The 12,871-nt window shown below is 38.9% G+C and overlaps 1 protein-coding gene across 3 annotated transcripts; it reads left to right on the top strand.

Annotated features, from left to right (window-relative positions):
- Positions 1–859: 859 nt before the first annotated feature.
- LOC131353812 (myc box-dependent-interacting protein 1) lies at positions 860–12,732 on the top strand. 3 transcript variants are annotated; one of them, XM_058390887.1, is made up of 20 exons: positions 860–1,145; positions 2,336–2,416; positions 2,541–2,595; positions 2,689–2,783; positions 3,290–3,385; positions 3,495–3,605; positions 3,730–3,822; positions 4,548–4,633; positions 6,948–7,023; positions 7,121–7,176; positions 7,369–7,413; positions 7,853–7,922; positions 9,961–10,083; positions 10,199–10,288; positions 10,430–10,447; positions 10,810–11,007; positions 11,307–11,345; positions 11,430–11,483; positions 11,571–11,672; positions 11,946–12,732. In XM_058390887.1, exons 1-20 carry the CDS (start codon positions 1,059–1,061, stop codon positions 12,045–12,047), a joined length of 1,677 nt encoding a protein of 558 aa, XP_058246870.1. In that variant the 5' UTR covers positions 860–1,058; the 3' UTR covers positions 12,048–12,732. The 3 variants fall into 3 exon arrangements, with proteins under 3 accessions (XP_058246870.1, XP_058246871.1, XP_058246872.1); XM_058390888.1 differs by lacking the exon at positions 7,369–7,413; XM_058390889.1 differs by lacking the exon at positions 10,810–11,007.
- Positions 12,733–12,871: the final 139 nt, after the last annotated feature.

Genomic DNA, 12,871 nt, shown 5'->3' with positions numbered 1-12,871 from the left:
CTACTTACAATTTATCTCATTTTATACAACTGAGCAATTAATGATTAAGGGCCTTGCTCAGGGCCCCAGTAGTGACAGCTTGATGGACCAGGGATTCAAACTCACAGCCTTCTGATCAGTAGGCAAACGCATTAACCACTAAGCTACCACATACCCTTGCTCAACATAATAAGCATTTACCCCAGTGCCTAGTGAGCTTTCAGTAGAAATGACTGTAGTCTTGCTAAACTAATGATTGTCTTTTGTAATGCCTATCTAATAGAATCCCCAACCAAAACCAACATCCTGTATAGGGTGCACCTGAGGGTGCATCACTACTAGAGCATTAAAGTTTTTAATAGGACAGGCAGATTGAAATTTGCTGTCATAAAAGCCTATACAAGGCAATACAGTCTGTATTTCACGTTATCATCAAGTGCAAAAAGCACAGCAAGTGTTCAGACTACAAACCATTTACAGAGCTGCATATAAATGTTTCAACATTCTACCATTTTAGTACTAAACACTATTTGGACATCAGTAATTTTGTAGTGTTATCCAGGGTTCACTATACATAAGCCAAATTACACTCCAAACCCAGTATATCAAACTATTGAAATATGCACATTATTTGAAGGACCACAATGCTTAATAATTTGTGAATTTAAGATGAAAGACTTTTACAAATTGTATAAAAAGATTGTATCATCTTTAGATGATGAACTATGTTATTAAAAATGAGACTATTAACAAAAACACCGATAGATAGATAGATAGATAGATAGATAGATAGATAGATAGACAAAAGGCTATGGATATCCGGGGTACGCACGGAAAGGCAAACCCCGCCCACACGCTAAAACAGCGCGCTGCCCCTTTAAGACGCCGTTCATCTGGGTAACGCGCATTTTGCGTGCGCGTGCAGGTTTCCCTATAATAAACGGTCATTATTATTATTACTGTTAACGGCCCACGAAACGTCAATCGCGAATATTGTTGTGAACAGGCGTGCGATTTCTCAATGCGATAAACATTTTAAGTGTTCGGACTACCGTTTAAGAGATAAAAAAAGAGACAAAATGGCTGATCTGACGATGGGCAAAGGGGTTTCCGCAGGAAAAATAGCCAGTAACGTACAGAAAAAAATAACCAGGGCTCAAGAAAAGGTAAGGAACCAAATCACGCGTTTATTACTAAAAATCTCATTACAGGAGTAATTCTTCTGTATTAGTGCACACGTTAAGGTTGAATGATCGATGCTCGGTATTTGGCTGCCGTGTCCTAATTATCCTGTTATGGTGACAGAACTGCGTTACAGTGTTCACCAATATCCCTTTATTAATGCCAGTCCGTTTACAAACGATGCCGTACGATCAGAAATAAAGTCTATCTATGCAATTTCACGTGACTAGATGATAAAACGGAGGAGGCTCTGTGTACCAAGGGCGCAGGCCTATAATACAACACATAAGATCTCGAGGAGTCGAGGCTTTCCCTTTAACTGACACTGCAGTGTGCTCTGTTTAGCATCCTGCAGGCCAGCTGCCTCTCAGGTTGGGTATTCTGTCTTTTTTCTACAAAAATATTGATACCAGAGCATCGCATCATTCAGACATTAATGGAGATATGTGGAAATCTGCTTTCTTTAAGACACTGCAGTTTAGCATCATTTGCAAGGGTACTGTAAAGGGGACATGCGGGGGTGATCCCAAGGACCCTGAGTAGACAAATGAGTCATTAGGACCCTATGAAACAAAAAGGTTTCATTGCATTATTCTGTCAAAAGGCCAACAAATTGTGCTGACAGCCCTGGTCATTTAAACCAAACACCTACACTGTATGTACAGTGTATAACCATGGTTACAACTTGTCCTCAAAATCAACACTTGTCCTCAAAATCTAACAAGTGGGCAGTGACATAATGGTGCAGCTGGTAGGGTTGCTGTCTCACAGCACAAGCCTGTTCACTCCTGAGCTTGGGCTGTTATCTATATAGAGTTTATGTGGCTCATTGGTTAAAGGTGCTGTATGACTGGTCTGAAAGTTGGAAGTACAATCTCCAGCACCTTCATGCTGCTACAGTTGGGCCATTGTGTAAGTCCCTTAACCTTATTTTGCTCTAGGGGTAGTTGTTTCATGACTGACCCTGGACTCTGACCTGAGCTTCCCCGTAAGCTGGCATATGTTAAGAGTGAGTATGGTGCCCTGTGATAGACTGGCATCCCATTTGGTGTGTATTCTCTACTCACAGCCAGTGACCCAGGGCTGGGATCCAGATCCATTGAAATTTTTTATTTTTTTTGCTCCTTCTATATTGAATGTTGCCTTTAAACAATAAAGCATTGTTATTTTTCAGGTTATGCAGAAACTTGGCAAGGCAGACGAGACCAAAGACCTTGCATTTGAAGAAGGAGTGATTAACTTTAACAAACAGCTAGTAAGGACTCACTACACAATCTAATTTCTTTTCACCTTGTAATATGTATTTTTTCAGCATTGTATTTTGTCCTCTGTCTTTTGTCTGTATGTGCATTAACATTCATCTCTACTTGATCTTGTAGGCTGAAGGCACCAAACTGCAGAAAGACCTGCGAGCCTATTTGGCCGCTGTGAAAGGTACTTTCATTATTTTCAGGTCTCCTGTTCTATTATTATTCTTTATGTCTGGCTTTTTCCATCAACATTGCTTTTCTCTTTGTTATTCAACAGCGATGCACGAGTCCTCTAAACGACTTCAGGAGTGCCTAGTTGATATGTATGAACCGGAATGGGATGGCAAAGATGAAATGGATTCTGTTGTAGAGGTCACTGCTTTATCTACTTTTTTCATTATTGTTTCTGTGAATGACTGTGTGGGGAAGACTCTGTATTGGCCACTGTATTTGTCCAACAGCATTTTTTTTTTACCAATACAGTGGTTGCTATATTTCTGAATTTCTGTTGTCTGCTTTAGAGAGAGAAAGAATATCTAGGACAAAGCATAGAATATCACAGTCATAAGATGAATTCATAAACAAATGAACAAAACACAGTCAGCCCAGGGCAGAGAGCGCCTAAATATATTAAAAATATATCAAGATAGCAATGAATAGAAGAATTAGATTCAAATGTATTTTCCACTAATAGAGCTCCAGAGTTTGTGTTACATTTGTTTTTTGAACCAATTTCTTTTTAAATATATATTTACCTGAATTGAGCTTTGGGATAATCTGTTACTGAACTTATAATGTGTGGACTTCGAGTATAAATTGCAGCAGTGTTATGTAAACAAATATAAGTAACCTCATTTTTCATGCTTGATTTATTGCAGGATTCAGACCTCCTGTGGACAGATTTTCACCAAAAGCTAGTGGATCATGCTTTAATCTCCATGGACACTTATTTGGGCCAATTTCCTGATATTAAGGTAGTGAAACTGATGCTGTAACTAATATCAGGCATTCAGAACGTATGCTTTGGTCTTCTTGCATACATACATAGCTGAATGAGCTTGTGTAATATAACTCCTTTTTAAGGCCCGAATAGCGAAGCGTGACAGAAAGCTGGTGGACTACGACAGCGCCCGTCACACATATGCTGCAGTAAACAAGGGCAAGAAGAAGGAAGGGGGGATTAAAATTTCCAAGGTAAGTGTGGATAGATATACATTTTGACATTCATAAGGTGTCTTGAACAAATTCACTGTGTGGATGTGTTTGTTGCAAGAATCAGTACTCATTTTTACTTTTCTTTTTGTCTTGTTTTAATAAGCCTGCCTCTTTGTTGGAGAGGGCCACTCCGGGATGGGCACAAGGAATTCTATCTGCTCATAATATCGCTCAGACCAACCTGACCAGGAGTCAGGTAATTACACAGAGTAATTACACTTGTTAGTTGATCAGTTGCTGTAGTTAGAAAGGCTGTACCATACTTAGAAAGGCTTTTGCAACTGAATCATCAAATCAGGGCTCTATCAGGGTTCCTATACATCCTTGATGGTAATAACATGGAAAAGCCATGGAAAATAGCTCTTATAAAAGTGTTATGTTGGACTAGTAAGCCATCACACATTTAAAGAGCTGATCAATTAGGCAGTGATGACCTATGCCCTCTGAGTGTCCATTCATACATCTGCATGTTGTAATTTTGTTTATATGCTCAAGCATCACCTGTGGAGAGATGAGCATTAGGGTAATGCATGCAACTGAGCAATGCTACCTGAAAATACATTCTTCTTTAATGTATTTGTTAAAGAAGTCTCCAGTTTGCAGTTGGAGAGGCAAGTCACAATTTCTTATGTCATTGAGGAAAAAAGACACCATCTAAAAATGCGTGTTTGCGTCACTCATTTTGGCCATCTTTCCTCAATATGGTACTTTGTTCAGGCGTAACTGAGTCAAAGTCAAAGTAAGTAGCATACCAGTATAATAAAACATTTATTAATGTTATTGTGTAATTCGCCTTTATATGATATTACATTACATTTTAAATCTTATTGGCATAGCTAAATGATTGTGATATTGACAGATTTCTTTAATGATGATTGTTTTTCCCTCATAATTGTTTAAATCCATATATCTGTGGTACAGGCAGAAGAAGAGTTAGAGAGGGCACAGAAGGTATTTGAAGATATCAACATAGACCTTCAAGAGGAGCTGCCATCACTTTGGAACAGGTAAGTGCTGAAATTAACTGACTATTACTGTCTAATTCATTTTTTTTTTCATTTCTTTTTCTTTTTTTTTTTACTTCCTTATAGTGTTATTATATACACCAAGAAAGGAATACAATATGTCAGACACGCTCTTGTAGGGAAATGATCAACAATATGGTGATGTGAAGCGGAGTTATGGCTACCACTTAATTTTTATTAAAAACATTACGTCCCAAAATGATTTATTGCTTGTAGAATAGTAATTTCCAACAGTGATGTAGTTTTATTTGTTAAGAATGTGATGATACATTTTTATCGATGTCTAATTTACATTTAAAGTTATTTTTTATCACATGTGGTACAGCAGCTATAACAGTTATTCAATCACCGGCATCTTGTTTTCTCCCTAAAAAGGATTTTGTCTAATTCCCTGTGAATTAGACAAAACCCCAGCTTGTCAGGTTCATTGCTTCATGCACAAGGTTTTTAATCTGAAGGTGTGGCGTATCTGCCATTCAAGTCCTTGTTTATGTTCTTAATATAAAAATGATTAAATAACATATTACAATATGTACATTAATATAAACCTTACAGGTGACCCTACTGTCTTAGCTGCTGTTATAGAAAATTAATCAATACTTTCTAACCAATCAGAATTAAGAATTCAACAGCACTGTGAATATATATGATAGGCAATTCCTTAGAAATGTCAGCCTTACCATAGAAAAGAATGATGGGAACAAAGGAAGAAAAACACCTTTAATATGTTCAGTTGTATATCAGTGAAAATTGCAAACTGCATTGTTTATATATTACATACTGTATGAAGTACTTGTGTATATGTCATGTCCGTAACAGGTTTTTCTTAATGAAATATTTCAAATCTATATTTTTCGTGTTAATTCAAATCTGTCATGTCATACATTTGATGCTTTTTGCTTTCATTGGCCTTTAAAATTCAGACTTTGTAGAAAATGTGTAGGCTCCCTCACCGGTTTGTCTGTTTAATGTTACAAACTTAACCCTGATAAATTGATGTGTACTTGAAACACGTAAATCAATACAAGAGTTTTGTTTTTAAAGGTTTGTCTGCATTGTCCTCAAGAGGATAATTGAGAACATATGCAAATTGACTCGCTCATCCTAAGCTTGTCTCTGCTGTGAGACATTTTGTTAGCCATTGTAAGTGCAGATAGCTCATCCATTATGCTGGAATTACCCTGATCATTTGAGAATAAAATAAATTGAGTGTATAAACTAAATCTTGTTATTATTGCCCTATTAAAATTAGCTTCTTATTACGGACCTGCCATCAGTGTCGGCTGTTTGTTTGGCCAGCTGAGTCGATGTTTGTTATTCCAACCTCTGAACACTGATGGTATAATAGCTTGAAGCATTCATCTCACCATTGTGCCAACATCCCTTTCACCAGCTGTCATTCCAGTATAAACGCAGCTAGCTGTCACTATGTTTTAGCAGTTTGTTGAGGGGGTGGCTGCATCTCAGTGCCTCTAAACAAAACATCAGGTTAATTTAAAATCTTAAAAACAGCACTTGTATCATACAGGAACAAGTTAAATTATCTTTCCTGAGTTCCTTTAGGTCTCAAGTTATCTATTTAATGTGTTTTTTGTGGGAACTCTAATGTACATTATTCCAAAATGTCTCGTTCTGTGAATTTGAGGATAGTTTAAGATGAGGCTTTGGCCAAAAATTATATACGATATATGGTTTAAGTTTGTGGACACATGACCCTCACACCCATATCTGCTTTTTTAACATCCCATTCCAGATTTAGTTCCCCTCCACTCTTTTTAGGAAGGCTTTCAATTAGATTTTGGAGCTTGGCTATGGGGATTTGTCATCATTCAGCCATAAGAGTATTAGAGAGGTCAGGCACTGCAATGTTATGCAAGAAGGCCTGGGGCATTGCAGTTCATCTCAGAGGTGTTCAGGAGGATTGAGGTCACGCCACTCAAGTTCTTTGACATCAAACTTGATAAATCAAGTCTTTATGGAGCTCACACTGTGTAAAGAGGCATTGTTATGCTGTGTCATGGACAAGGTTGAGCCCCTTAGTTCCAGTGAAAGGAAACTGTAATGCTACAGCATACTAAGGGATCATATATAACTTTGTAGCAATAGTTTGAGGAAGGACCGCATGTGGTTGTGAACAAATGATTGGCTTTTATAGTGTATATTGCTAATTTCCAGTGATGTAAGAGTTTTATTGGGCAGCATGTTTTATATTGACATTTTACTGGATATTTAATGCTGAAGTTTGTCGATTGCTGTAAAGGTGGACAGATCTGATCTTCTCTCTTCTCTTCATTAGCCGTGTTGGCTTCTACGTGAACACCTTCCAGAGCGTGGCTGGTCTTGAGGAGAAGTTTCACCGAGAAATTGGAAAGGTAACATCTATTGCTAAACCAAGGTACAATGCATTATCTACTATGTAGAAGTAGCTTATTGTTTTTTGTGGACTTATGTTGGCTTTATTTTTCAAAGCTGAGCCAAAATATGTATGATACCCTGGTGAAGCTGGAGAATCAAGACTTATCCAGGTCAGTCACATGTTTTATTTATTGATTATAACAGTCAGAATATTGTCCAGAATAAATAGACATATTTACAGTCCCTTTAGTGTCAGAGTGATAGCTCCTCAATGTCACTATCTGCTCATTATGACTGCTCTGTAAAGAAACTCAAGAACTAATGAGTGCACAAATCAATGTACACAACCACCACTCTCACAGAAAAACAGGTAACCGAGAGGAGAAGACCTCAACAGTCAAAAGGAGGTAACAGTGGTAGCCCAGCAGTGTGTGTGTGTTTGTGTGTGTGCGTACCAGGATGTGTGACTGTGTGTCTGTGTGCTATGTACGTATGTACAGTGTGTGTGTGTTTTTATTTTTTTGTGAGTGTGTGCTGCTTTTTGCTGGCCACTTGTGTGAGATGAAAACTTGTTAGCTTCTATAACTTCACAGTGTATGTTTGAAGAGCTGTGTTTTCCTCTGTCAGCCCGCTCCGAGCATGTGAGGAATGGTTTTATGAAAGAAGCAAGTCTATACAGGTTCTTTGCATGAATAATATATAGTTTGATATCCAGATTAAGCACAGAACTGCTTACAGAAGATAAGGCTTGACCTGTGAGGCTTGGACTGGCCTGCATGTATGACTTACCACATACTCGATGGTGTCCTGTAGTTAAATTTCATATGTCTTTCCTTCATCTTCCAGTGAAGGAAATCAAGATACCAATGACACTCTGAGTCCGGCAGTACCGGCTATCCCCAAATCTCCATCTAAGGTACAGTTGCAGCTAACAAAACAACAACAAAAGAGACCTTAACTAACACCTCTGTTTTTTTTTAATATTTGCAGGTGTCACACGGTTGGAGATTTTGTTTACCCGGTGCTTTTGTTCAAATGGAATTAGAATAGAGTGCAAATGATTGCATCACCATATAGCATAATAAACCTCACAGGAAATTTGTTGATAGCAACAAGACATTTAGTGTTGACATTTAGGTTGCACTGATATTCATTCATTATCATAAGTATTTAAAAAATAGTCAACAATGTACAGTGAGGGAAAAAATTATTTGATCCCCTGCTGATTTTGTATGTTTGCCCACTGACAAAGAAATGATCAGTCTGTAATTTTAATGGTAGGTGTATTTGAACAGTGGGAGACAGAATAACAACAAAAAAATCCAGAAAAACGCATTTCAGAAAAGTTCTACATTGATTTGTATTTTAATGAGTGAAATAAGTATTTGATCCCCTATCAGTCAGAAAGATTTCTGGCTCCCAGGTGTCTTTTATACAGGTAAGGAGCTGAGATTACAGTAGGAGCACTCTCGGGGAGTGCTCTTAATCTCAGCTCATTAACTGTATGAAAGACACCTGTCCACAGAAGGACGCAATCAATCAGATTCCAAACTCTCCATCATGGTCAAGACCAAAGAGCTGTCCATGGATGTCAGGGACAAGATTGTAGACCTACACAAAGCTGGAATGAGCTACAAGACCATCGCCAAGCAACTTGGTGAGAAGGTGACAACAGTTGGTGCGATTATTCCCAAATGGAAGAAACACAAAAGGACTGTCAGTCTTCCTCGGTCTGGGGCTCCATGCAAGATCTCACCTCATGGAGTTTCAATGATCATGAGAACGGCGAGGAATCAGCCCAGAATTACACTGGAGGATTTTGTCAATGATCTCAAGGCAGCTGGGACCATAGTCACCAAGAAAACAATTGGTAACGCACTACTCCGTGAAAGACTGAAATCCAGTAGCACCCGCAAGGTCCCCCTGCTAAAGAAAGCACATGTACAGGCTCATCTGAAGTTTGCCAGTGAACATCTGAATGATTCAGAGGTCATGTAGTCAAATGAGACCAAAATCCAGCTCTTTGGCATCAACTCAACTCGCCGTGTTTGGAGGAGGAGGAATGCTGCCTATGACTCCAAGAAGACCATCCCCACCGTCAAACATGGAGGTGGAAACATTATGCTTTGGGGGTGTTTTTCTGCTAAGGGGACAGGACAACCGCACCGCACAAAGGGACGATGGACGGAGCCATGTACCGTCAAATCTTGAGTGAGAACCTCCTTCTCTCAGCCAGGGCATTGAAAATGGGTCGTAGATGGATATTCCAGCCTGACAATGACCCAAAACACACAGCCAACAAAGGAGTGCTTCAAAAAGAAGCACATTAAGGTCCTGTAGTGGCCTAGCCAGTCTCCAGACCTTAATCCCATAGAAAATCTGTGGAGGGAGCTGAAGGGTCAGCCACAAAACCTTAATGACTTGGAGAGGATCTGCAAAGAGGAGTGGGCCTAAATTCCTTGAGATGTGAGATGTGTGCAAACCTGGTGGCCAACTACAAGAAATGTCTGACGTCTGTGATTGCCAACAAGGGTTTGCCACCAAGTACTAAGTCATGTTTTGCAAAGGGGTCAAATACTTATTTCACTCATTAAAATGGAAATCAATGTATAACTTTTTTGAAATGTGTTTTTCTGGATTTTTTGTTGTTATTCTGTCTCTCACTGTTCAGATAAACCTACCATTGAAATTACAGACTGATCATTTCTTTGTCAGTGGGCAAACGTACAAAATCTGCACGGGATCAAATAATTTTTCCCCTCACTGTAAAACTGAATTAAATTAAAATACACAGAACAGTTTTCCTTTGAAAAACCTGAGACCTGTACAGTATGTTACAGCATGTACAGTCATGAGACCTGAATAGTATATTAGCTCTTTTGTGGTTAATTGCTTTGTAAGAGCACAACACAGTTATTTGTTGCTAAAGTTTGTGTGTGTTTGTGTGTAACCAGCTGAGACCTGCTGTTCCTCCACCACCTAAAGTCACTCCATCCAAGGATCTGAAGCAAGAGAACATTATTAATCTGTTTGATGATGCTGCTGCTGTCGGCATTAGTGTTACGTCTCCCACACAAGTCAGTATTACATTTTATACCCACGATCTTTTCGTGCTTTACAGAATGTCCTAGAATATTTAAAAGAGTAAAGAGGTAATGAGGTACTCTATATGTTTTTTTACCTCTCTGATAGTATGAGGCTCCAGTTACTAGTAATCTTTTAGACATGGACCTGGACACACTGCAGGCAGCTACCACACCTGTAGCCACTGCTTCAGCACAGGTCTGTCTCACTGTGTGATGAAAAAATGAATTACAATACAAATAAGTAACCTTTCTTTTCTATTATTAATTAATGAAATTAACATTTCATTAAACAATTTTAGCTTTTTTTTTTCTTTTCTTTTTTTATCCCCCTCTGAAGAACTGGGATTCATGGGAGGTGAGTGTATTTAAGTTCAGTCTTCTGTAACCAACTTCGAGGGTTATCTTCCTTTTTCTTTTAAAATAACGTACATTTATATGTTACTATATACATGTAAATGTCTTTATTGTTCTGTTTGTCTGTCTTTAGTATCTATTCATCAAGTCTCTTCAGTATTTCACCACAAAAGAGCACTATACTATCGACCGAAACCAAATCTTTCTTTGTAAATCTGCAGTTATAGCAATGATCACGTCTTTCATACTTCTTCTTCACTGTTCCGTGTGAATGATCCCTGGCCATGGTTCCACCTGGCTGCCATATGCCCCCTATCCACTGCCCTCTATCACCTTCCCTCACCCTCGCCCCCTCACCTGCAGCAAACTGAAAGCCACACTGAAGCAGCTCAGTCATGGGATGATGATGGTAGTCAGCCTGTGCATACTGCCCCACCTGTTTATCCTACCTGGGATGATGATGCCAGCCAACCAGTACATGCTCCAGCTGCAGAGCCCACTTGGGATGATGATGGGTCCCAGCCGGTGAAGGCTGAGGGTTTGCAGAATGATGGGGCTCAGGTATTGTTCTAGATGAGGTTGTGCCCATGCCTTCACTGGCTGATGAAAAGCCAGACTGAAGGCATGCTGCTGCGGGCACCACCAGTTAGGCATGACGTCACTTGGCATGGCAACTGGGGGCATGGTGGTAGTAGCAGTAGTAGTCGTAGTGTATTAGTAGGTTGTACTGTGTGATATGTTTGAGTACGGAGATTTACTTTGCTCTTGTTTTGTTGTTCTGTCCGTGTTCGTCCTTCCCTTTCTGTCTGTCTCTCTGTCCATTTGTCCTCTTGTCTTTTGCTTTTTTTTTTTGTTTGTAGGGGGCGGAAAGTGCAGTTACCACAGAACAGCCTGAATCAGTGAGTATCCTCACACATGAGTTATATTTTTAGATTAAATGTGATGGTTTTTTAATTGTATCTACATTTGCTGTGTATTTCCAGACTGCCGTAACAACTACAGAGAGCACAGACATGCCACCAAACTTCCTTTACAAAGTAAGTCTAAATTTCAGATCCTACACTCCTATATAGGTTTGCTGACTGGCTGTGAACAAAAAAATCAATTATTTTTATTCTTTTCAGGTCCAAACAATGCATGATTATGCTGCCAATGACTCAGATGAGCTGGAGATGAAGGCAGGAGATGTGGTGCTTGTGGTGATGTATGATAACCCAGAAGAACAGGTCAGCACTTCTTCTGGTTTATCTCCATTTTATGTATAATAAAATGCTGTAATGTTGTGTAGCTTTCTATGCACTTCTTGAATAACTACATCATTCTACAGTTAAATGTGCCTTGTGTCTAACACATTGTCTAAAACTGAACATTTTAAAGCCATATGTATGTGTGTGTGTGTGTCCATGTCTGTGTTTGTGTGTGCTTGTTTGTGTGTCCATTTGTGTGTCTGTGTGTATATCTGTTTGTGTGTGTCTGTTTGCATGTGTGTGTTGTTGCAGGATGACGGTTGGTTGATGGGAATTAAAGAAGCTGAATGGATTCAGATGAAGGAAAACAGCAAAAAAGGAGTGTTTCCTGAGAACTTCACACGGAAGATGTGAAAGCCAGGATATGACTTTTTGCCATTCACTCTTCTTTTTGTGATTCCTGTTCTCCATATTCACACTTTCTGGCTGCTCTTTGAGAAGAGAGGTATGCGAATTATCACTGCAGCAACACAGACAGCCTACATCGGCACACGGGACTCGTGTATACAGAGGGATTGTTAGACTTTGTCGGCATATTGAGTATTTGGTCTGTATTTAATTAATTGAAGGCTCTCTGAAATGTGTTGAGATATTTTTACACAGCTTATATGTCTCTGTCAGAATATTACACATATACAACTAATCTTTCAAGTTATTTCTTGTCTGATAAGTCAGTACACAACAGGTAGATGAATATAGGAATCCAGTAAATAATATCTAGGAGTAATATTTTATATAATACAGATGAGAAAGTCTGCATGATATTCCTTGAGTAGATATAATCACATCACAGCTGGGAATCAGGAGGGCTTGACCATTTCAACATTATTTATAGTACAGACTCTTAACTAGAAGACCTCAAAGTACTCAAATTTACTGTCATGCTGTAAAAAGCTCCTAATATATGCAGCTAACCACTGGCATATGCAGCTAATTTAGACAGTAAAGAATAGATATTCTGCTCAGGATAACTGGTAGAAAAATGAGCATAAACACTGTGCCCTGTCTGGCCCTCAGATATTCTTAGGCAATGTTGCCTCATTTCTCCATTTCTTTATCGAATTGTTTTTAAAAAAAGGTATTTTATAGTAATACACTAGATGTCAGTGACCCCTTTCCTCCAGATATGTGATTATGCAATATCATCTTGACTAATCTTGCTTCTTCTGCCACAACAT

The sequence above is a fragment of the Hemibagrus wyckioides genome, linkage group LG06 (genome assembly GCF_019097595.1).
Source record: "Hemibagrus wyckioides isolate EC202008001 linkage group LG06, SWU_Hwy_1.0, whole genome shotgun sequence".
Lineage (NCBI taxonomy): Eukaryota > Metazoa > Chordata > Actinopteri > Siluriformes > Bagridae > Hemibagrus > Hemibagrus wyckioides.
Note: the sequence above shows the minus strand (reverse complement) of the source record. Positions and strands in the feature narration are given on the sequence as shown.